The 26539-nt window shown below is 44.4% G+C and overlaps 1 protein-coding gene across 5 annotated transcripts in view; it reads right to left on the reverse strand.

Moving 5' to 3' along the window:
• Window positions 1-26539, reverse strand: part of LOC118371835 (RNA binding protein fox-1 homolog 3-like) — a 498524-nt gene that overhangs the window by 249874 nt on the left and 222111 nt on the right. For all 5 annotated transcript variants that reach the window (XM_052491349.1, XM_052491350.1, XM_052491345.1 and 2 more), the window contains one exon: window positions 14820-14903. In XM_052491349.1, the coding sequence (XP_052347309.1) occupies window positions 14820-14841 (22 nt within the window). In that variant the 5' untranslated portion in view covers window positions 14842-14903. The remainder of the gene's footprint in view (window positions 1-14819; window positions 14904-26539) is intronic.

Genomic DNA, 26539 nt, shown 5'->3' on the forward strand with positions numbered 1-26539 from the left:
AATACTTGAAGGGGAAAGGGATTGATGCATTAGACTGCTCTATGGTATAATTAGTGATAAATGCAAAGCTCCGGTTTTGCAGTGAACATTGAATCAGCCTCAGCCACCAAGAACGGAAAGCCATTTACTGTTTACTTCACTGGGGCCTTGGATTTTATTATAATAGAAGTCTATCTATTTGAGTGGATTTTATTATAATAGAAGTCTACCTATTTGAGTGGATTTTAATATAATAGAAGTCTATCTATTTGAGTGGATTTTATTATAATAGAAGTCTACCTATTTGAGTGGATTTTAATATAATAGAAGTCTATCTATTTGAGTGGATTTTAATATAATAGAAGTCTATCTATTTGAGTGGATTTTATTATAATAGAAGTCTACCTATTTGAGTGGATTTTAATATAATAGAAGTCTATCTATTTGAGTGGATTTTAATATAATAGAAGTCTATCTATTTGTGTTTAGGTAGTCAAAAGTGAAAAATGTCAAAAGTGGCATCTAAAATCCATCACAATCTCTTCACATACAGTACATGTATGTTGTATGTAGGCTATATCATTAAGTTTCCTCATTCCCTATTCTGTAAACTAGTTGATTTGAACCGGTGCTTGTTAGTTTTGGCTCAGGGAGATCTATATTTGATGTGGTGATCAGATGTATTACATTAGACACCTGACATGCTGATATTAGCTCCCCAGCAGCTGTCAGAGGTGTGTCTGAATGATTGACTCCTAGCAGATCTGCTTTCAGATGAATATTTCATCTTCCCTTAATAGAAAACAGATGTTCTACTCCTGCCTATACTGGGGGATAGACTACTAGTAATGTATGCAATACTTACAGCTAACTACATTTAGCATGAAATATGCATCGGACAGATGCCCCACAATCAAGTTTCACGAGCATATAATGGACTATCGACAGATCTCATTTGAGCAGGGTAGACTGACCTCATTGGGGGGAACGAATACAACTTGTTGCACATTCAACCAGAAAGATTCCCTGGCTGTATTTCAGTGTAAGGCAGGCGGCACTCTGGATGCCCTTTAAAGCATTGACCTCTTAAAGGAGTAAGGGCTGCTATGTGATTAATACAGCTCGGTATTTATTGGCTCGCCAAGGCACTTTTACCAATAGGTTACCTGCTTGACCTTGGCGCAAGCATGGGGATCGAAACCAAGTGGAAAGGAAAGTATATGGCTCAGGGTGGTAACAGCAGGAAAAAGCTAAAAGGGTGGTCAAACTCCTAACCCTCCCACACACCTACACTACCGTTCAAATGTTTGGGATAGAAATGTCCTTGTTTTTGAAAGAAAAGCTCATTTTTTGTCCATTAAAATAACATAAAATTGATCAGAAATACAGTGTAGACATTGTTCATGTTGTAAATTACTATTGTAGCTGGAAACGGCAGATTATTTTATGGAATATCGACATAGGCATTACTTACTGTAAGAAATATTTTCCTCATTTACAGTAGCATTTACAGCCAAAGATATATTTCATACTCAATTATCCTTCAAGGATTTTGTGGAAAACATTGTGGACAAACATGGAATGAAATAATGGTAGCCTACTCACTAGTATATCTGACATGTACAACCCTGGTATGGTGTACATGTACTGTAAAAAACAGCTGTATGTCTACCTAGCCACTTAATCATACTGTTGCATACACACACACACAGACACACACACACACACACATACGCGTGCAAGTGCGCACACGTGCACACACTCATTCTCACACACATTTTCCGAGACCAAAGGAAGAGCTGACTGCAACATTTTTCTCCACTTCAAAAAAGTAGCCGGTGTCAAAATGATAAATGAGGGATCATGAGGGAGAGCTGCATACTTACATTAGACTGCACAGGAGCTTCAGGATCTTCAACACTATGGACAAACCATGCAATAGTTTCACAGCTATACCTCTTCAGTACCGGGCAAAGCCTTCAGCATAATATAAGGATTTTACACATAACAACGAATGATAGAGATTAGTCAAATGAAATTAGTAGAATGAAATTAGTAGAATCTGCAACACGGGCGTATATGAGCTAAGATACAGACATAACCTGATGAGGGAAATGCTGTGTTCCTGGTACAGGTGTTTGTTGATTGAAAGGTTGATTAGTTATTTCCCTAAGGTGACTGCAGCACATACACATGCACAAACACACACACACACACACACACACACACACACACACACACACACACACACACACACACACACACACACACACACACACACACACACACACACACACACACACACACACACACACAAACACACAAACACACACACACACACACACACATGTATATGGATAGCATCAGAGAAGCCGTTAGACTGTCAACAACAAAAAAATATGGGGATTTTTTTAACCATCATTTATAACATCATTTCAGCATCAGTTCAAAAATGGCTGAGGGAAGATTGATGGGTGGCGAGAGCTGGATAATATGCGTGATTGGAATGATACAACGCCTGGTTGTTTGTTGTGAGGGGGCTTGGACTTATACTGCAACAGCAGGTCTCGGGAGAAAATAAAAAACACGAATTCCAATAAAACAGCTATTGACATGTATGCATTGCTGTCAGTGGTATTTTTATACATTATGACCACACATGACTGTTAGTAAACAAATAAAAACATTTATATTAGCTTTTTTACTATACCACTTGGTATGACCTTCTAAAGGATTCAATCAAACAGACAGGAGTTCATTCATTCTCAATTTCCATATTTCTCTACTACATTTCCACACACATACATGTGCAGACCTGTCTGAGATTTCCACCAGGACAACTGTTTATTTAGAGTAACAGTATCAACGATAACACAGGGAGACTGGACCATGAGAAGTTACTGCACATGTACTGCCTATGTCCTTAGATCAATTACAATGTAATTACACTAGCAGACAGAAATACAACCTGGGCTGATGCTCTGTCTTCCCTGATAAGTGATAGATAAGCACCTGAGGGATGGAGAAGAGGAGACCTGGGCTGGAATACATCTCAGAGACATCCATAAATTACACAGTGGAGACCATTCCTTCAAGTGCCTTCCAACGCTATGCAGCTTCCCTCGAACACTACAGGTCAGAGGGGTAACACCCTTATCCAAGTCTCTCTGACAAGACATCCAGTGGTGGTAGAAGAGAAAACAGTGGAAAGTCGTTTTTGCTGTGCTACCACCAAATAAGACCTCACTCTGAGCTCCCCCGTTGTGCCTGAGTAGTTGGCATTCTGGCTGCCTCCAGACCTGTGCTAACCAATTAGTCAGTTCAATTCCGAGACTCTGATCTAGTCTAAGCTTATCAAGAGTCACTGAGTAGAGGAACTTAAATGTGTGACATCAATGTAGATGTGCGACTGTTCCTTGGTCAGGGGGAGAGAGGAGAGCAGCGTGGCGGGTTCTGACTGCTGAGAGAGAGAAGCAGCGTACAAAAGACAAAAGAGATCAGCGATAAGACAGAGAAGTGCACCCATATCGACTGCTGTCAGTTAGGAGCATGTTAAGGAGTGTATTAGGGATTATAAGGGATTAGTCATATCAGATCACTGGAGGGTTATCAGAGGTCACAGCAGCTCCTGCAGGAGAAGTTCCCTGTTACCTCCCAGCCCTCCCAAAATGAGCCTCTGCTGCATTCCCGACCAAGCCTACTGCACGCTACAGAGAAATGCAAAAGATGAACACATACAGTTGCAGGATTTATGAGTTTGGAAAAGCAATTAAGCTTGTAATTTTTATTAGAGGCTTGATTGAGTGCTCCCACCCCAGTCTCTGGGTACTACCTAGGTTGAGCCCCTCTCAGGAGAACGGAACGGGGCCCCACTCCAAAATTACCATGATTTAAGATGCAAAACCAACACACATTAAAACAGCTCAGAGCTTATTGCATGCTCGCTTCCACACAAAACCAATTTAGTTTCCATTGATCGCTTTTCAAGCAATTAGATTTCCATTGATGGGAAAAGTAAAGGGTGCTTGTATGAAACGCGGAGGGTCAGTAGTTGGCCGCTGTGATTTGAACATTTATTCGAGCCATTTGACCACCTCCTCTAACCCCTGACAGATGGCTGGCTGGCTCCTTGCCCTCCGCCCCGCCCCACGTGTACGTCCCTCCTTCCGGACAACAAATAATTCACCCACCATGAAAAAACGCCTGGCGTCAGATTATACATCCGTCTTTATTTCCAATATTGCCTCTTTGTTTCTGCAAACTTGGCTGATTTTCTAAATTGTGGAGTATTGACTGTTTCAGAGCCTGACCAAGCGAGTCTGATGTAACACATTGAAGGTAATGATATCCCAGCCACGGAAGGAAGAAGCAGTAGCTGCATGGGGAAGAACTGGACCCAGGCCAGATTCTAGAACCATTAGTCTACCCAGAGGCTTGGTTCTGTTCCGGCATGACAGGCTCACTATCACCATAACTGTAACCCAACTCAACCAGGGTTGCCACCAGATCACTCCCCTGTGCCCAACACAGGGAGATTCCATCTTGAATCACTTTCATTCAGACATTCAAGGTCATTCCCCACTTTTCTGTGTGTTTTTAAACATATCTAATTTTCAACTGTCACAGGGAGCAGTGGTAGCAGTGGCTATAAACCTGAACTGTGTGTTAAATAACGGTTCAATATTCAAAATACCCGGCAAAGGCCAATGGGTGAAAGTAGATTCAAGAAATAAAACAGGGAACACTGAATGGCATTAATGTGAAAGTAGGGAGTAATTCCCAGCGTGCTCCCAGAGGAAATCCACCTTTCGCCAAAGCTGGGGATTTTGACAAATGCCTTTCTCAACACGAGCAAAGGAGACAAATGTTACATTTAAACAGAAATACTTAATTTCCACTTTTGGTGACTTGCGGCAGATATCATTAATCAACGAAGGCCTACCACGCTCAGTGAGCCTGCTAAGAACCAGATGATCGCCCTCTTCCACTCAATCCATCAACTATGATTGGAGAAAGAAAAGGTTCGAAAACGTTGAGCCGCGCCCACGCTGGAAGAGTAATTACCCATGTGCCAGTTGCTGAGGTGTTCCAGTGACACCTCGACCCTCTGTTTAGCATGCACCAGATTACTCATGGGGTGTCAACATACCTCCAGTGACAGAGCTAGCATCTCCACCTTACTAGGCTCCCCTCACTCACTGCTCACTGTCATCTCAGGAAGAAGAAGATAAATAGAACGTTATGAGCCTCCCAACTTCTAATGAGCAAACTTATCACCGGATCGGCCCAAGATAATGTATGCCGATGGCGCCGGAGGAGATGGCTGCCGTTTTACGGGATCCAACCAATTGTGCTATTGTGTGTTTTTTCACATTATTTGTAACTTATTTTGTACATAACGTTTCTGCCACTGTCTCTTATGACCGAAAAGAGCTTCTGGATATCAGGACAGCGACATATTTTTTCTTTAACTAATTGGACATGAAGAATTTACTTCAGACACTCGACAAGGCCCAAATCCCCATCATCCACATGGAGATATCGGGGACGTAGGTCGGATGCCTTGTAAGGATCCGACGGTGAGTAATCCCCCGCTACCATTAATATTATTAGCCAACGTGCAATCATTGGATAACAAAATGGATGAGCTCTGATCAAGACTATACTACCAACGGGACATTAAAAACTGTAATATCTTATCTTTCACAAAGTTGTGGCTGAATGACGGCATGGATAAAATACAGCTGGGTGGGTTTTTGATGCATCGGCAAGATAGAACAGCTGCCTCCGGTAAGACAAGGGGTGGTGGTCTGTGTCTATTTGTAAATAACAGTTGGCACACGAAATCGAATATTAAGGAAGTTCCGAGGTTTTGCTCGCCTGAGGTAGTGTATCTCATGATAAGCTGTAGGTCACACTATTTACCAAGAGAGTTTTCATCTACATTTTTCGTAGCTGTCTATTTACCACCACAAACTGATGCAGGCACTAAGACGGCACTCAATGAGCTGTATAAGACCATAAGCAAACAAGAAAATGCTCATCAAGAGGTGGCGGACTTTAATACAGAGAAACTTAAATGTGTTTTACCTCATTTCTACCAGCATGTTAAATGTGCAACCAGAGGGGAAAAAAACTCTAGACCACCTTTACTCCACACACAGAGATTTGTAAAAAGATCTCCCTCGCCCTACATTTGGCAAATCTGACCATAACTCAATCCTCCTGATTCCTGCTTACAAGCAAAAACTCAAGCAGGAAGTTCCAGTGACTTGCTCAATAAGGAAGTAGTCAGATGACACAGATGCTAAGCTAAAGGACTGTTTTGCTAGCACAGACTGGAATATGTTCCGAGATTCTTCCGATGGCATTGAGGAGTACACCACATCAGTCACTGGCTTTATCAATAAGTGCATTGATGATGTCGTCCCCAAAGTGACCATACGTACATAAGCCAACCAGAAGCCATGGATTACAGGCAACATCCACACTGAGCTAAAAGGTAGAGCTGCTTTTTTCAAGGAGTGGGACTCTAACCCGGATGCTTATAAGAAATCCCACTATGCCCTCCAAAGAACCATCAAACAGGCAAAGCGTCAATACAGGACTAATATTGAATCGTACTACACCGGCTTCAACACTCGTCGGATGTGGCAGGACTTGCAAACTATTACAGACTACAAAAGGGAAGCACAGCCGCGAGCTGCCCAGTGACACGAGCCTACCAGACGAGCTAAATAAATAAATAACACTGAAGCATGCATGAGAGCATCAGCTGCTCCGGATGACTGTATGATCACGCTCTCCGTAGCCAGCGTAGTTAACAAAAAATTTGCCACGTTGATTCTAAACACGGGGGCATCCCAGGGGTGTGTGCTCAGTCCTCTCCTGTACTCACTGTTCACCCATGACTGCATGGCCAAGGATGACTCCATCACCATCATTAAGTTTGCAGACGACACAACAGTGGTAGGCCTGATCACCGACAATGATGAGACAGCCTATAGGGAGGAAGTCAGAGACCTGGCAGTGTGGTGCCAGGATGACAACCTCTCCCTCAACGTGATCAAGACAAAGGAGATGATCGTGGACTACAGAAAAAGGAGGACTGAGCACCCCCCCCATTCTCATCGACAGGGCTGTAGTGGAGCAGGTTGAGAGCTTCAAGTTCCTTGGTGTCCACATCACCAAATTACTGTCATGGTCCAAACACACAAGACAGTTGTGAAGACGGCACGACAACTCCTATTCCCCCTCGGGAAACTGAAAAGACTTGGCATGGGTCCTCAGATTTTCAAAACGTTATACAGCTGCACCATCGAGAGCATCCTGACTGATTGCATCACCGCCTGGTATGGCAACTACTCTGCCTCCGACCGCAAGGCACTAAAGAGGGTAGTGCGTACAGTCCAGTACATCACTGGGGCCAAGCTTCCTACCATTCAGGACCTTAATTCAAGGTGGTGTCAGAGGAAGGGTTATAAATATATAGGGAAATGTGTGTGATGTTAGAAAAGAGCTGAACCTGAGGGTTGTTTGAAGGGGGGGACCAACACAGAGAGACAATAACAGTAAAGCAAACAGGCCTTTGCACCGGTGCTTCTTGCCTCCCTAGTGATACATGCCAGAGATAACAGCTTCATTTCAACCTCAGCACTTTTACTGCACTGTCCAAGTCATTCGCTGGGTCAATGTATCAATGCACCACCATGCTAGTCACTCTCCACTGCGACAACTCTCAATTTCTCCTATGATAGAAGTCCTGACGGCATGCTCTAGCATGCTCTAGCTTCCACACATCCCGCCTTCCTGTGATCAGTCTCTGGTCTTTGGAGACCAGCCTGGGTGTTAGTGTGTGAGGGGACGGGTCAGAGGGCCAGATGTGTGATTGAATCCTTCATAGTGGGACGAACGAGAGGGTTGGATTTCTTTCCACTGTGATTCTGCCGTGGCGGCACGCTCTTCCCTCAGCGAAGAGATCTATCTCCTCATTCACTTTCAAAGGCAGCTAGCTTCATTATGACACGATCCAACACTCAAAACAACAAGAATCCTCTGATACCTCTCCGTACTGGCCATGAACCAGAGATTTACAAATTTCAGACCATCCCAGTTGTTGTTATTCAATACACGAGCCAAAACAAACACTAGCCTATTCAGTGGCTAGTCTATCATTTCACTATCCTTATCAAGCTCACAATGTGAACAGGAAGCTTTCCATGTTGGCAGGGGCTTCCCCTGGTAAAGCTGTGTGTGGTAGAGCCTGACTCTGTCATGGGTGGGGGGCGCTGGATAGGGGGCGGGGGGAACCAGGCAGGTCAGAGTGCTGGACTATGATTAACATTGACATCAGGGAGACACCACCTACATCTGTGGGGGTCAGGGGGCATAAAGGGTAACTGTTCAGAGAACATGGCAGAGAGAGAGCACAGATCTCTACCCTACATTCTCAGTCCTACCTGTTATGACGAGGAAAGCTAGTTTGGATGAAATGACATGTTTTTATTGTGTGCTTAAAATGATATAGCTTAATATTCAATTTTCCACATCCAGAGGAAGATGCACCTCTTTTGCATTCACGGCACCACCGTCTGCAGTGTTATGACAGCAGATCTTCTGAGCTTATGCATCTTACACATGAGTAATGATCCTCCGACTTCAAAACAACACCAGTGCACTTATGCAGAGGAAGAAGACAGTGGAACGGATATACACATGCAAGTTTCTTCTTATCCTCAGGGAAGTCAGAATGAAACGTGCTTTTATCATGTGTCATAAGCACTGCTCATGCCCCCCCCACCACCACACCTACTTCCACCCCCTCGCTCATATCCATGTTGAACCCCCATCAAAAACTATTGGCAAACGTTGTAATTACATGTGGAGTATCTTCCAGCCCTTACATGGCTCGGGGTTCAATCAGTGGCGGGCCTGATATTCCAGTTTTATCATATTTTAGTTTTATTCGAGGACGTGGCAGCAGCAGGCCTCCAGTCAGCCATAATTGAAACGAGGGGAGGAAGGAGGAAGATGTAGAGGCTCTATGCCCCGCTCCTTGTAATCAAGCCCTTACTCCTGTGTGTGCTTTTCCCATTTTTCAAAGTGAAATATACTCGCAATCTGTATCGTAATACGCGCCAGTCGCTCCTTCCTCCAGCCCAGAGCCTCGGGTAATTAGGCATGAGAAAGTGTGCTTTTGAGATGAGGAAGAACAGAGCATTAAGGCTGTTCATGTAACACAACTGGGCCATGGATGTTGCTTGGCGTATATGCAAAACATTCAATTAACAGGTTTACATGATGAGGCACATTAAATTGTCACACTCCTATATTCACTCTGCATTATTCAATAATTCTGCACTCGGGCAATGTATTCTGTTTGATTCTCTGCATTATCTGTTCAGCTGAATTCCATACATGTGAATGTGATATGCGGCTGGTTGGATTGGGAGGGGGAGAAAGGTGAGAAATCGGCACCGGGGGACTGATGGAGAAGTTGATGTATGATCCCTGGTGGCTGGGCTTATTTGAGGCGTGGAGCTGGGCAGGTGATTCAGAGGCGCCGGCTCTTTAAACAGTGTAATGAGCCAGAGAGGATGCTGCTCTCTCTCTCTCTCTCTCTCTCTCTCTCTCTCTCATCGCACTGCTCCACATCAGTCGGCTGAGGCTGGGGTTTTTACGAGGGTCAGTCCTCACCCTGCCTGGCCACGCTACTCTCAGGAAGTCCCTGCTGTTGCCTTTGCTGCTGGGCTCTCTGGGGAATACCTCACCACACGGCGCTGCGCCACGCGGAGCGGAGCAGAGCCCAGTGCATGCACCCACGCTGTCACACAACGGCAGTGGTAAAGGGTCCAACAAGCATTACCACAGAGCAGGACACAAAGGGCAGCACGGCAGGGGATGACCCCTTCCAGCTGGCACACTGACACACACCAGGGAATGCTGGTTCGTGTGTGTGTGTGTGTGTGTGTGTGTGTGTGTGTGTGTGTGTGTGTGTGTGTGTGTGTGTGTGTGTGTGTGTGTGTGTGTGTGTGTGTGTGTGTGTGTGTGTGTGTGTGTAAGAGTAAAAGTGCGTGTATACATGCTTGAGTGTGTTTAAGCATAATGTAAGTGTGTGAGCACATAATTAGTGTAAGTATGCATGAAAGTGTGAGCGTGTGTGTTTGAGTACATGTGTGCTGTGTTTTATGTGATGGTTAGCATAGTAAGGCCCCTCACAGCATCACAGGCAGGCACCCCGATGGGGGTACAGAGACGAGAGGGGAGGGCTACGACACACAGCTTTTCATTGATGCTGGTAATATATAAATGCATGCCCACATGGATGCTGCTCCTAAATAGACAAACACATACATCAATTTCCAAATCTAACACATTTGAAATTCAAAAGCCCGAGCACATTTTTTACAATATGTCTCATTTCTCTCCGTAATCTAAAAAGAGGACTGAACATTGGAGGGAAAGAACAAACGCTGTTTGGAATTTAAGATGCATTTGGTTTGTGGCGTGTTGTTGCCCCCTTTCCTGTAAATCACAGGTGTGTGGAGGGACTGAGGCTGTAGCCCAGGGCTTGTTGCTGCTGACAGGTTCAGTGTTTCAGGACTTCACTCCTTTTCAATGACACTTCTGAATTGAGAAGCAGAGGGAGAGAAAAGAGGTTTCTGCTGGAGGTTGAATTAAAGAGTCTCTCTCTCCCTCTTTTTTTTCCGGTGGCGTTTAAAATCAATTCATTCAGTGGACTGCTGACACAGCCAGGCCCGGAGAGCCTAGGATTTATGGCTCCCTCTAATGGGCATGCTCTGAACCAAAGCCCTGCCGTCAGCACAATCCAGCTAGCCGCCCGCCCGCTCCCTCGCTCCTCACTTTTAAAGACGCAGGCACCCCCCTCCATCCCCCCAATCCCTTCCACTGTGGAGGAGCTCCTACGGCCATGCGAGGGGGCTGAGGAAAACACTGCCGGCGGAAACACAGGAGGAATTTTGAAAATCTGTGAAATCTAAACTATTAATCACAAAGTAAGCTAATTATATGTGAGTGAGAGACCAAGAAGACGATGGAGAGAAAGAAAGAAAGAGAATGGAACAGAGGAAGAGATACTGAACAATTCCATTTAGAAATGCATTGGGTGTTTACTTTGAAAGGACCATCATTTCACACAGTTTGAATGGCATATTCCGATTAAAATCGATGCATTGCTATTAGTAAGGTGTATTTAGAGTTAATAATTTCAAATGTAAAACCTCTAATGTCAATAAGATCACTTTAGTACTGTCTATCTACCAATTCCACAAGTGGTATTTGTTATGGAGTGGTCTATAAATTGGTTCTTTATCCATTAACTTGTCTGACCTGTGGGGTGTATGTGGTCGCTACATATTCATATATTCATAACCTAGTATAGTGTCAGAGTGTCAGGAACAATTTCTGACTGAAGGAAAAAAGACGATTGAAAACACTAGCCCATGAGCCCAGCCAGTGTGAGATGTGTATAACAGATGATTGCCTGAATTGTGATGACTAGCACAAGTCATTCCCTCAACTCTGCCCATCATCAACACAGTGTTACATCCAGGTGTGTGTGTGTCCATCCGTGTATGTGTGTCTGTGACAGACAGAAACACCGTATATAAAATAGAAAGAAATGGAGAATCGGAACCCAATGGAGAAAAGGAAGAGAGAGAGGGGGAAATAATATGAGATGTGAGGGAATGTGTTGCTGTACAGGGGGGGTATAATAGCAGAATAGATGGTGTTCTGCCACAGGGCCTGAGGAGGAGAGAGTCCCTGTATAACCTACAACTTCTCAATGTTTTCAATGTTCATCTGCCAGTACAGTGATACCAGAGAGAGAAATAACAACCTTCGCAGCAGCCCCACAGCTCCTGATCCACGTCTAACTCCAGCTAACATCCCTATGAGGTGAATGTATTACTGGCACTGAATTACCCCTGACGTTACTCCTATTCTCCAGCTACCACTACAGTTAGCCATAACTGACCATTTGTCCGCCTTCATTATGAAGCCATGCATGGAGAATCCAGCTCAGTCTCCAGCCATCACATTCAATTTCAAAATACAATTCACCCCCCAAATCCCCACCATTTCTCCCTTAGTTATGTTCAACCTTCTCCTTGTTTGATCAAATATGATGTGATTAAAATAGATTACACACCTTGTTAGCGGAGTGTTCCATATTTAATACAGCGGTGCTTTGAGACAGCCAACCTCGTCCGTGATTCAAAGCGATTGTGGCCTTGTTCTGTGGCTATTTGTTTAATAAGCCCTGCTACATCAGTGGACCTTTTAAGTGAACAGACTCCCCTGCAGCAAAGGCAAAGATCAATACCCACACCTGGAGAAAAAAATATAACGGCCAAGGATTTTCTATCCCGGCCCCTTTTATACAGTGAAATAAGAGCAGGAAGATAATCAGTGTGGCTGTAACAATCATGGCCTATTTTTGAAGGAATCCCACAGGCCAACCATGCAGAGTGAGATGTTTAGGACCGGTTAGACCACCACGGACCAGATGCCTCACACTAAGCCGAGCTAACAGTTGAACCAGTTATATTATCTCTTGAAGGAATATTATAAATACAAGGAGAAAGTCTTTGTGGCTAAATTAACTCATTGTTATCTCCATCTTCTCCGCCTGCTGATTGAAAGCTTCTAGTGTGATGGCTGATTGGGGAAGCCTTCCATTTGTACCAATATAGCACACTAGGACTTCACACCCAGGAGTAATACAGAGTCATATGTCCTAGAAATGAGTGAAAAGAAGCTCTTCAGGGGTCTGCTGACACACAGAGAAGAACAAAGTGCGCAGGAGGGAGAAATCTAATATTGTAGTCAATGAGTTCTGTTTGACAGGGGACGAGACTCAAGCTGCCTTGAAAACAAATGTTCATTATACTTATATCGTGATTATATAAGAAAGTCTAACTGGAGGCCACGGTAAATTAGAGCCAATTAGTACCATATTGTCTGTTTTTAACAGCGGCAAATTAACAGGCTCTAGAACTCGAGTGTTTATTTCATAAATCATTGGAATGTTGCACCTGTTGAGAATGCAAATAGATTAAGCAATTTGATTAAAATCTTATATCAAAACATTTGGGGAGCCTTTTTGTTTACACTTGTTTTTTTTATCAGCGTGAAGCTGCATTTTGGCTCCTGTTTCGTGTATGAGCAGAGTTAGCAGCACTGTGTGAGGGCAGTTTGGGGGGGGGGGAAACACCCACCAGCTAGCACAGGAGCACTGGATGTCCATCATTACCACACCACACCGCTGATCACCGCAATAATATAGAACTATAACCAAGCAATTAGTCTAATGGAAAACAGCACTCTTTATCCCAGTGTGATGTGGTAAGGTGCAATGGGCACTCCTCTTGGCCCTCGCCAGTGGAGGCTAGAGGCTGGAGGTTGTGGAGTGGAAAGGTAATGGCAGAGAAGGAGGCACGGGAGGTGAGGAGAGAGGAGGTAATGGCAGAGAGGAGAGAGAGAGAGAGAGAGAGAGAGAGAGAGAGAGAGAGAGAGGAGGCATGGGAGGTGAGGAGAGAGGAGGTAATGGCAGAGAGTGAGAGAGAGAGAGAAAGAGAGAGAGAGGAGGCACGGGAGGTGAGGAGAGAGGAGGTAATGGCAGAGAGTGAGAGAGAGAGAGAAAGAGAGAGAGAGAAGGAGGCACGGGAGGTGAGGAGAGAGGAGGTAATGGCAGAGAGTGAGAGAGAGAGAGAAAGGAGGCACGGGAGGTGAGGAGAGGAGAAGAGGAGGTAATGGCAGAGAGTGAGAGAAGAGAGAGCGAGAGAGGCAGGGGAGGTGAGGAGAGGAGAAGAGGAGGTAATGGCAGAGTGAGAGTGAGAGAGAGAGAGAAAGAGAGAGAGAGAGGAGGCATGGGAGGTGAGGAGAGAGAATCTCATGGTAGAGAGGGAGAGGCAGGGGAGGGGATTTTTTATATCACCTTTATTTAACCAGGTAAGCTAGTTGAGAACAAGTTCTCATTTACAACTGCGACCTGCCCAAGATAAAGCAAAGCAGAAGTAATGGCAGAGAGAGAGAGGGGCAGGAGAGGGGAGGAGAGAGAAGGCCCATTGATCCTCAATGCCACCTGCTGTATGTCTCCTGAGAGGCCAGCCAGGGGAGCAGGGAACACACACATGGGCCCCTGCCTGGGCCACGGCCATATGGATGAAAGCCTTGTGGAGGAGCCAAGCTAGTCTTCCGCTATCTGACCACATCAGGTTGATTGACTGTCTTGAAGTTGGTGTTTTAAAGAAGTACACACAAAGGTGTAATGACAGAGGATACACACATGCAGAGAAAACAGGTACAGAGAGAGCGAGTATGGGTGTGTGTGTGTTTGTGTAATAGAGAGAGTATAAGAGTGTGTGTGTGCGTGTGTGTGTGTGTGTGCTTCTGCGTGTGCGTGTGCGTGTGCGTGTGTGTGTGTGTGGACAAGTTTAACTATACTTGTTGGACCAGAATACCCACAAGTATAATAAACAAACAAACATTTGACCAACTGGGGACATTTTGTTAAACCCCACAAGGTCAAATGCTATTTCTAGGGGGTTTAGGCTTAAGGTTAGAATTAGGGTTAGGGTTGAGGTTAGGGTACAGGTTAGGGGTTAAAGAAAATAAGATTTTGAATGGGACTGAATTGAATGTCCCCACAAGGTTAGTTGTGCAAGACCGTGTGTGTGTGTGTGTGTGTGTGTGTGTGTGTGTGTGTGTGTGTGTGTGTGTGTGTGTGTGTGTGTGTGTGTGTGTGTGTGTGTGTGTGTGTGTGTGTGTGTGTGTGTGTGTGTGTGTGTTGGAGAGAGAGAGGCAGAGGGACGTACCTGCCCAACTGGGGGTCTCCATGTACAGGTAACGCCGGACGGGCCAAAGCTGGGTGATTCACTCACTGTTGATACTAACAAACCCTGTAGACACAAGGCAACACATCCTCAGTTTAGACAGGAGAACCAAGGCAGGCAGTTGCAGACATTTACATTTCTCAGACATTTTCAACGAGTCAAATGTGTGTATGTTTATTTGTTTGCGCGCGTGTCCCTGCCTGCCTGCTTGCGTGCGTGTGTGTTGTTTAAGGGTGTGAGTGCCCTCCTACTGTGAATGTTTCTGCTGAGCTGTGTATCTGAGCAGGCCTCAGGTTGGCTGGAGCCCAGCAGCCCAGCCGGTGAACCACAGAGAAAACTGCATTGATTTCATCCCCCAGAAATCCCATCTCGCTGAGCCCGCCTTCTCACCCCGCCCTCCTCCCAATTAAGCATTTGCAGGGAGCCATGCCAACACAATTAGTCATTTATCAAAAGTAATTAAAAGCAATTTCTTCTCTGTTGTTGATTGGGAATTGACTAATTGTTGAGACTGTACAAATGGGGATAAATAAACCAGGGAATGGATGAATTTTACATAAACTTGGAGGAAAGCATAAACACTGTAAAATGAGTCCTCGACATCTGGCTCTGTGATTCCTCTCAACATGATTACGACTGCAGAAACTGAACCAGTTGTTCATGACATTCTGATACACAACAAGTCAAAGCCAGTAAATAATATATTAGAAACAACATATTGACTAACTGACTTAAAGAGTTCTGCTGCTAGAAATAGAGACAGGCTGGTAAGAACTATGGCTGCTTTTCTGTCAAGACGACATATATCCCACTGGACACAATTCAACGTTAATTCCACATTGGTTCAACATAAATTCATTAAAATGAAGTGGAAACATCGTTGATTCAACCAGTGTGTGCCCAGTGGGATGTTTCCCCGGATGGACCAACAAAGATATTTAATTTGGTAAATATCAACATTTAAGCCCGATATTCATAAAGAAAACACAAGATCGCAAGCAAGGCAACCTGGGGAGGGAAAACCAAAAGACCATTCAACAGCAGAGGTTAGAGTTCGTCTGTTCAGTGAAGCCAAGCAATACCATTTCAACATTATCGGTAACAACCCCTGAATGCACCATTACCTTCTATAAGGGCAGAATTAAATGTCAGAATTGATTTGGGGAGGGAGGGCTGAGATATAAGCGGGCAGCTCTGGCGGCCATTTTGTTCCAGCGCGGCCCTGTATTTGGTCTCCCTGGATCATTAGCAGACGAAGCAGAGAGAAGGGCTGGAAACACATGAAGGAGGTGTGGGCAGCCATCACAACTGTCTCCGGTGACAGGGGATGAAATAAAACACAGGGAAGAGAGGAAGAGTGAGAGAACCCTAAATGAAAAAAGGAACTATGCACGCAGAATGCCAGAGGAGTTCTTTAAATGTCCCACTGCTTTGTAAATAAGTTAGTTAGCTAAACAAATACCTGGCTCTGTTCTGAGCGGATCACTTTACTAACCAATGCTTCTTTCGGTGCCAACAAATGGAGCCGTTGCTTCAATGAGACGATTAGATTATCCCTTTGAAGGCTGCAGTTGGACAAGCAATTCTATCATTGCCTGGGAACACAGAAATAATTGGGCAACAGTGGGAAAAGTGTGATATTCACGCCTCTACTGAGACTGAACCATGCCTGGAATATCTAATGGAGCCTTTCACTCTATCCTGCCTTGTTTGGATTCCCATTCATCATGAAAAACTCAATTACTTATGTTCCCTAACATGCATGGTTATTAATGCTCTAATTATGCTTCTCCCTCTAATCTTTTGCCTTGCAATTTGGGTGATATACCGTATGTGTGAACAACATGGCAGGTCCCATAGAAGTGAAAGTTGAATTAGGAATTGTTGTGCTATAAAGCACCTTCTCTTGGGAGCCATCGGCGAGATAGAGAGAGCCTGTCATTGGTTGTCTATACATGGGGATTTATGTAAGCCCACTGAGCATGTGTGTGCATATGCGTTCTCCCTAAGTATGTCATGTATGCACAGGGCTGAATAATCAGTTGCTAATACAGTTACCCACTAATATTATATAGCTAATAGCTCATAGCCTTCCAACATGACAACATGATTTAATCAAACCCCAAACTAGCCCCGTATCACTTCCTCTGGTTCCTATTAAGTCGGCCCTGACAGCTTTAGAGGGGTGAAATAATTTGGGAGGTTTTGAAGATGCCTGTGAGAGCCTTGGGGAGCCCCTGCAGAGTTGCTGTGGAGGCCCTGTACTGCCTGCAGCCATGACTGTTCTTCAAGGCTTCTCCTCTGAGCATTTTTACAACAGCACAAATTAGGAGGAAGGAATGCCTCTGTCAGTGCAGCCCAGACAGCCAACTTGGGCAGAAACTTGGATGACAATGAAGAAACGGAGGGCGTCATAAACTGCGGAAAATAAGCTCTCACTTTCAAACGTTTACGGCAGCTCAAATATCTAATGATACCTCTCATAGCTTTTAATCTTTAATGTGAAAAATTAATCATCCCATTCATTATTTTAATAGCTGTCATTTTTCTCTCCCTAAAGTGATGATTTATAACCATTAAGCCCCACGTCAGCTTGTGTGAGAGGGATTTATAGTAATGTTTGCACCAGGTAGCCTCCAACCATATTTCATTACTCTGACAAGCCATTAAAATGCCCTGATGATTAAACAACAGCTCTGAGGTCAGTGTGTATGGCTGTTAACTTACACGGTATACTCCAGGCTGGGGATTGAGACAGACACACAGCCTCTCTTCTCTCCCTCCAGACTGTGTGTGAATGTATGGATGTGGTGTATCTCATTCTATACAGTGGGGGGATGAGAGAGTCACTACCACTGAGGGAGAATGGTATAAAGATATGCCAGAGATACAAAGACATTGCTGTGTTACTGGGCGACTAGAGTCATGGTGCTTTCTGCTAAAGAGGTTTTGCACCATGAAGGAGACTAGGTAGATATTTTAAAGGAACTGTGGAAGCAAAACATTGAGTAGTTTGTTTATTTGGTGATGGAGACTAGGTTGTGCTTTGAATGGCATAGACCTAACCTGCCCATGTTGCTTGGGAAAAAGCAGCCCACAAAATGGATCCCCTTTGGATCCAGTAGGAGAGGAGAGGAGAGGACGGCAGGCCTGGAAGAGCTACGTAGCTGGGGGAGGAGAGGAGAGGAGAGGAGAGAGGAGAGGAGAGGAGAGGAGAGGAGAGGAGAGGAGAGGAGAGGAGAGGAGAGGAGAGGAGAGGAGAGGAGAGGAGAGGAGAGGAGAGGAGAGGAGAGGAGAGGAGAGGAGAGGAGAGGAGAGGAGAGGAGAGGACGGCAGGCCTGGAAGAGCTACGTAGCTGGGGGAGGATTTACCTCCCCTGCATGTTCTATGACACAGACACGTCTAATATCCAGGGTCCAGCGGTCACAATTGATCACCGATGCTGTGTCTGACACTGACTGACAGCGGCTGTAATTGCTATGTTTGCTTTGGGAGTAGAGCAGGGGAACAGAGCAGGGGAACAGAGCAGGGGAACAGAGCAGGGGAACAGAGCAGGACCGAGAGGTCCAAACACACTGGGCTCCCTCACTGCATTACTACAGTCCAAAACCCCAGGAGCCCCAGTCTGGACATTACATCATAGATTGGACTACACATAGCTGAGGACAAGGGAAAAGTCTGATACTGGATGTGTGAAGAATATACAAGGACATTGTCAAAACTTTGGTTGTGGTGTTGGATGACTCCATTTTTATACATGTTCATCTAACAAAATCTCATATTGTACATATTTTTTAAAATCAGATTCGATTTAAAATCCTGTGTTGATATCTTTGTGTCTAGGCTGCATGGCAGTCATGTTTTCAGAGAATAGTTTTTGTCTATCAGTTCTCTCATTTCATGTCTGTGGTACCTGTGCTGTAAGTCTAGCTCTCTAGATGCCTTTACAGCAGGGGTATTCAGGGGTCGCTGGGGAACTCCATTGGAAAAATATACGTTTTTTGAGAACAATAAATTCATTTTTTTTTGGTTGTGTCATTAGATTTGGGGTGGGGTCGCGAGAAATTATTGGGAAAAAAATTGAAAACCTTTGGTTTGAATGCCATTGGTTTGAATGCCATTGGTTTGAATGTCATTGGTTTGAATACCATTGGTTTGAATGCCATTGGTTTGAATGCCATTGGTTTGAATGTCATTGGTTTGAATACCATTGGTTTGAATGTCATTGGTTTGAATGCCATTGGTTTGAATACCATTGGTTTGAATGCCATTGGTTTGAATGTCATTGGTTTGAATACCATTGGTTTGAATACCATTGGTTTGAATGCCATTGGTTTGAATGTCATTGGTTTGAATCCCATTGGTTTGAATGCCATTGGTTTGAATGCCATTGGTTTGAATGTCATTGGTTTGAATCCCATTGGTTTGAATACCATTGGTTTGAATGCCATTGGTTTGAATGTCATTGGTTTGAATCCCATTGGTTTGAATACCATTGGTTTGAATGCCATTGGTTTGAATGTCATTGGTTTGAATCCCATTGGTTTGAATGCCATTGGTTTGAATACCATTGGTTTGAATACCATTGGTTTGAATGCCATTGGTTTGAATACCATTGGTTTGAATACCATTGGTTTGAATACCATTGGTTTGAATACCATTGGTTTGAATACCATTGGTTTGAATGCCATTGGTTTGAATACCATTGGCATAGTATACATGTAGAATAGAATATATCAGCTCCTTTCAAATGAGTTAGAGAAAAATACTGTTGTTTTGTCCCTGATGAAAAGCAGAGAAATGCATCTAATTTGCAATGGTTAACTCAAATATAGGCATACGAATGTTAATTACCACTACACATGCAACAGTGGTAACAATGAAACATCTCCTTACACATGTAGCGTGATGCCGTTCCCAATAACACTTTTGTCTACGTGAAACAGGATGTTTAGCACCCAGCTGTAGTGTGAAGCTGTGAATGCATGGGGAAATGCTACTTGTAACTCAGAGTATTTTCTTTTGCAACTTTGCAAGTTTTTTATCTATCGGCAAGGCACATGAAATCCCAACTGGTCAGACTATAGGCCTCTGATGCTTGGCTTTAGTCATGAATCAAACCACTGCAGAAATGAAAGCAGTTTAGAAGGCTGCCAAGATTCTACTCAAACAAGTTAGTGATTAAAAATACATGTCAAAATAATATTTTTGTGACAACAAGTTCTCCCAAATTCTTGTTGAATTTCTAATGTTCCCGGCAATGACTTCAAAGGGGAAATTAAATATTAAAGCTATTATCTAAGACTCTCTTAATGTTATCTAAGGTTAAGTTATATATATATATAATGCCGACCTTCACGACTATTTTACGTAATAGAGTCCAATTTTGGAGGAGGAATGATCAAGGGAGAACTGATCCGGTATGTAGACCCACAACCTATGTGACATACTCCATTCCTTTCATACTCCTTTGTGGACCACATTATGCATAGAATGTTCTGCATGCGATATGTAATCGGTAACACCCTGTATTTCACCTAGTTTGATTTCTCTGCTGCTGGCTGTCTCTATCTGGCATGATATTCACAGACTAGGCCTGGTGTACCAACATCATAATGATTACTTTCACCTTGTAGCTGGGGTTTTGCTGTTCTGAATGTGAAATATTGCAGCCACTGCACCCGATACCATAACCTCAATCACTACTGTTTACCCAACTGTAAAATGGTAAATAACTAAACATTTGAGCGAGGTTAGCGTAGCCAGAAAGCGAGTTGAAAGCCCGGGCTCTGATAAATTTGTCGGAAAAATGCTCCTGGAGTATTTGTTGTCGACTGTGCATCAGTGAGGAGCTGGCCTGGGATTTGAGTCTTGCTGAAGCCAAGCAAAGCATGCCAGATCACTAATTGCACAATTTAAAACCAAAGTCCCTGGCAGCTTGTCGTTTGCAACAGAGGGAAGAGCCATTGCTTAATCAGTGAGCTCAACACAGATCTACCCAGCTCTCTGTTGAGATACTAGAGTTGTATGATGGAGAGTCCCTCCAAGCTCTGAGTCAATACCAAAGAGCTAAGACAATGTATATATACAGTAACTGGTGTCAACTCCGTAATGACAGCCTAGAACGTACTTCAAGGTGGTTATGGCTGTAGAATGACTGAGATGATGCACATGAATCGATAGCAGCTAATCAGGTTGGCATCAGGTGATTGGCTGAGTGTTCATTAGGGGTTGTTATGGAAACTGGTAATCGCCTGAAGGAAGAAGGTAATGATTTTCATAACCCTCTAAATACTGCATATGGTTTCTGAGCTCATAGGAGTCATAATCCGATCAGAATAACGATGCAGTTATTTTTCCTAACGGACATAGACATTGATCATTTCTGAGGTGGTGAGATGTAAAACTCTGTCTAGTACTGGCGGTTTCCAGCTAGGCCAAAATAAAACATGTCTTGCACTATACCAATGCTTTTTTGGGTTCATTTGATGCATAAAACAATGTTTGGAGATAATAGTTGAAATATGCTTCTTTGCCGCTTTCTTCAACAGGGCCCCTGGAGTTAAATGAACTCCAGTAAGGCGAGCACATATACGTCTCCGTAAGAATGCTTAGAAGTCTGTAAATCTAAGTGCTAAAACGCATTACTGTGGTACACTGTTCCTGCAACTTCACTGTTGAGACAAACTGTTAACACTTGTAGCAACACTGGCTAGTGGAGTTGAAAGTGTTCTGGCGGTGAGGACATTAGCTAGCTGTGAAAGAGAGAGTGACAGGCCAGCCAAGGCACACACTACTCTCCATGAGAACAGTTTAACTAGCACTAGTAGGGCTGGTCCACTGGCCCTATAGAGGCAGACATACTGCCATTCTATTGTTCAGAGGGACTTCTGCTCTGCTCTGAGCTGGGCCTAACGACATAACACACTCCATCAGCGACAGAGCAGGAAAAACACTGTCCCTCATGCATCACACACATGCGCGTGCACCCTCACACAAGCACACACACGCACAGAAAGACAGCCCCGCAGTCAATTCCTCAGTGAAGCAACATCCGTCTCATTTTCACTCTGCTCGCTCTCTCTCTCTCTCTCTCTCTCTCTCTCTCTCTCTCTCTCTCTCTCTCTCTCTCTCTCTCTCTCTCTCTCTCTCTCTCTCTCTCTCTCTCTCTCTCTCTCTCTCTCTCTCTCTCTCAACAAGAAAGATGCGGCACTGAGGGCCTTGAATTAAAAAGCCAATATGTAAAACCATAGAGGGATGCCATTTTGAAAAAGTGTTTCATCAATGGAAATCATATTAACATGATAAAGGGCAGATTGGGAGGCGAGGGGCATTGATTCAGATGACGCTCCTCCAGTCCACGCCGCCATGTCCACTTCAGACATGTTAATGAATCACAACACAACGGAGGGTGGGAGAGAGAGAGAGAGAGAGAGAGAGAGAGAGAGAGAGAGAGAGAGAGAGAGAGAGAGAGAGAGAGAGAGAGAGAGAGAGAGAGAGACAGAGAGAGAGAGAGAGAGAGAGAGAGAGAGAGATGAAGGGAAGGAGACAGAGAGAGAGGGAGATGGAGGGAAGGAGACAGAGAGAGAGAGGGAGAGATGGAGGGAAGGAGAAAGAGAGAGCGAGACGGAGGGAACGAGAGAGAGAGATGGAGGGAAGGAGACAGAGAGAGAGAGAGAGATGAAGGGAAGGAGAAAGAGAGAGAGAGAGATGGAGGGAAGTAGACAAAGAGAGATGGAGGGAAGGAGACAGAGAGAGAGAGAGGTGAAGGTAAGGAGACAGAGAGAGAGAGTGAGAGAGAGAGAGAGAGAGAGAGAGAGAGAGAGAGAGAGAGAGAGAGAGATGGAGGGAAGGAGACAGAGAGAGATGGAGGGAAGGAGACAGAGAGAGAGAGATGAAGGGATGGAGACAGAGAGAGAGAGATGGAGATGGAGGGAAGGAGACAGAGAGAGATGGAGATGGAGGGAAGGAGACAGAGAGAGAGAGAGAGAGAGAGAGAGAGAGAGAGAGAGAGAGAGAGAGAGGGAGGGAAGGAGACAGAGAGGGAGGGAAGGAGACAGAGAGAGAGAGAGAGAGAGAGAGAGAGAGAGAGAGAGGTGGAGGGAAGGAGACAGAGATGGAGGGAAGGAGACAGAGAGAGAGAGGGTGGGGTCAAAGAAGCAGAAGAAGAGAGAAGAGGTGGAGAGGAATGTAGCAGCACGTAGGTAGGGGGCATTTCTGGACACTGGGTTTGATGTTAGGCAGTCAGGGCAGAGGGCTGCTGACATGGCCGTTCTGAGTGAGCTGAACCAAAGCCTGGTGTAAAGAGGTGTGGCTGTGGCAGAGTTTTAAAGAGACTACCCTACTCCCCCTGTTGACCAGGACTACACACAGGCTGCCTGGGGGAGCCAGCATCCAATGGTTCACACACACACACACACACACACACACACACACACACACACACACACACACACACACACACACACACACACACACACACACACACACACACACACACACACACACACACACACACACACACACACACACACACACACACACACACACACCATAGGCTGCGACATGAAAGTGACAAGTCCATCGCTGCCAGGCCAAACAGTGGATTTACTTATCAGAGAACACATGGCAGACAGAGAAAGGCCACAACACAGAGACAGCTGGGTCATTATCAACTCACCTTCAATTAACTGTCCTTGGCACACAGCATTACAAACAGCCATGAGACATATTCATGCCAAATAAACCCATTCAAAATGACTCCTCACTAAGGATCAGGTGGATTCTTTTGAGGAGCCCAAATAAAACTTTGTCAACATAAAACACATTCTTCATCAAAGGACGGACTCAAACGGATTATGTTCAATTGCTTGCCATGCTACAGAGAGGACGGACTGGAAGAAGAAGAAGAAGAAGAAGAAGATAAGGAGTGCGGGAGAGGAGGAGGCCTCTTTTGGAGTGTGATGGCGCAGCACCTCTGTTAAATATGAATAATTAAGTGGGAAAATGAAAGTGTTTCATCTCTATTAGGATCAGCAAATAGGACTATGATACATAATTGAGAGTAGTTTCACTTTAATAGAATGAACAGAAGTCATTTGGTATTGGAATGTGCAGGGGTGATTTAGCCAAAAGAAAGTGTATTATTAGGTTTAATAGAATACCTACACATGATCAATGTCATGAGTGGAGCTGGTAGTTTGTCTCGGCTTCTCCAGATGATTAGTGTAATAGAATAATGGCCTGATGAATTCACATTGCTCCGGCATTGATTACAGAGAGCCCCACACATTTTTCATGCCGAGGGCAGCTACACAGACCATTCATTACGCCTCTAATACTTGACATACCAGCTGCATGACACATTATACAGGATGCAGACTGACTGTGTCACCTTAGCCAAATAGATTTAAACTCAGTTTTTCACAATTCATGACATTTAATCCGAGTAAAAATTCCCTATCTTAGGTAAATTAGGATCACCACTTTATTTTAAGAATGTGAAATGTCAGAATAATAGTAGAGAGAATGATTTAATTCAGCATTTATTTTTTTCATTACATTCCCAGTGGGTCAGAAGTTTACATACACTCAATTAGTATTTGGTAGCATTGCCTTTAAAATGTTTAACTTGGGTCAAATGTTTCGGGTAGCCTTCCACAAGCTTCCCACAATAATTTGGGTGAATCTTGGCTCATTCCTCCTGACAGAGCAGGTGTAACGGAGTCAGGTTTGTAGGCCTACTTGCTCTCACACGCTTTTTCAGTTCTGCCCACAAATGCACTATAGGATTGAGGTCAGGGCTTTAAAGTGGCTTTGTGATGGCCACTTTAATACCTTGACTTTGTTGTCCTTAAGCCATTTTGCCACAACTTTGGAAGTATGCTTGGGGTCATTGTCCATTTGGAAGACCCATTTACGACCAAGCTTCCTAAATGATGTCTTGAGATGTTGCTTCAATGTATCCACATAATTGTTCCTCCTCATGATGCCATCTATTTTGTGAAGTGCACTAGTCCCTCCTGCACCAAAGCACCCCCACAACATGATGCTGCCACCCCCGTGCTTCACGGTTGAGATGGTGTTCTTCGCCTTGCATGGCTCCCCCTTTTTCCTCCAAACATAACGATGGTCATTATGGCCAATCAGTTCTATTTTTGATTCATCAGACCAGAGGACATTTCTCCAAAAAGTACGATCTTTGTCCCAATGTGAAGTTGCAAACCGTAGTCTGGCTTTTTTATGGCGGTTTTGGAGCAGTGGCTTCTTTCTGGCTGAGTGGCCTTTCAGGTTATGTCGATATAGGACTTGTACTGCTGGTGCCCCGATAGTATGCAAGTATACATTTTTTTTATTTTTTTTTTATAAATACCATTAAATACCACTCAGCCGTCATACCGCTCAGGAAGGAGAGGCATTCTGTCTCCTAGAGATTAACATCTTTGGTGTGAAAGGTGCAAATCAATCCCAGAACAACAGCAAAGGACCTTATAAAGATGATGGAGGAAACGGGTACAAAAGTATCTATATCTATTCACAGTATGTCGTGGCCAAAAGTTTTGAGAATGACACAAATATTAATTTTCACAACGTCTGCTGCCTCAGTTTGTATGATGGCAATTTGCATATACTCCAGAACGATATGAAGGGTGATCAGATGAATTGCAATTAAATGCAAAGTCCCCCTTTGCCATAAAAATAAACTGAATCCCCAAAAACATTTCCACTGCATTTCAGCCCTGCCACAAAAGGACCAGCTGACATCATGTCAGTGATTCTCTCGTTAACACACGTGTGAGTGTTAACGAGTACAAGGCTGGGGATCACCCTGTCATGCTGATTGAGTTTGAATGACAGACTGGAAGCTTCAAAAGGTGCTTGGAATCATTGTTCTTCCTCTCTCAATCACAGTTATCTGCAAAGGAAACACGTGCCATCATCATTGCTTTGCACAAAAAGGGCTTCACAGGCAAGGATATTGCTGCCAGTAAGATTGCACCGATTGCATCAGATCATCAAGAACTTCAAGGCGAGCGGTTCAATTGTTGTGAAGAAAGCTTCACGGCGCCCAAGAAAGTCCAGCAAGCACCAGGACCGTCTCCTAAAGTTGATTCAGCTGTGGATCGGGGCACCAGCAGTACAGAGTTTGCTCAGGAATGGCAGCAGGCAGGTGTGAGTCCATCTGCAGGTGTGAGTCCAAAGACTTTTGGAGGATGGCCTGATGTCAAGAAGGGCAGCAAAGAAGCCACTTCTCTCCAGGAAAAACATCAGGGACAGACTGATATTCTGCAAAAGGTACAGGGATTGGACTGCTGAGGACTGGGGTAAAGTCATTTTCTCTGATCCCCTTTCCGATTGTTTGGGGCGTCTGGAAAAAAGCTTGTCCGGAGAAGACAAGGTGAGCGCTACCATCAGTCCTGTGTCATACCAACAGTAAAGCATCCTGAGACCATTCATGTGAGGGGCTGCTTTTCAACCAAGGGAGTGGGCTCACTCACAATTTTGCCTAAGAACACATAATGGTACCAACACATCCTTCGAGAGCAACTTCTCTCAACCATCCAGGAACAGTTTGGTGATGAACAATGCCTTTTCCAGCATGATAGAGCACCTTGCCATAATATAATAATAATATATGCCATTTAGCTGACGCTTTTATCCAAAGCGACTTACAGTCATGTGTGCATACATTCTACGTATGG

This window comes from Oncorhynchus keta, chromosome 32, assembly GCF_023373465.1.
Source record: "Oncorhynchus keta strain PuntledgeMale-10-30-2019 chromosome 32, Oket_V2, whole genome shotgun sequence".
NCBI classification, from domain to species: domain Eukaryota; kingdom Metazoa; phylum Chordata; class Actinopteri; order Salmoniformes; family Salmonidae; genus Oncorhynchus; species Oncorhynchus keta.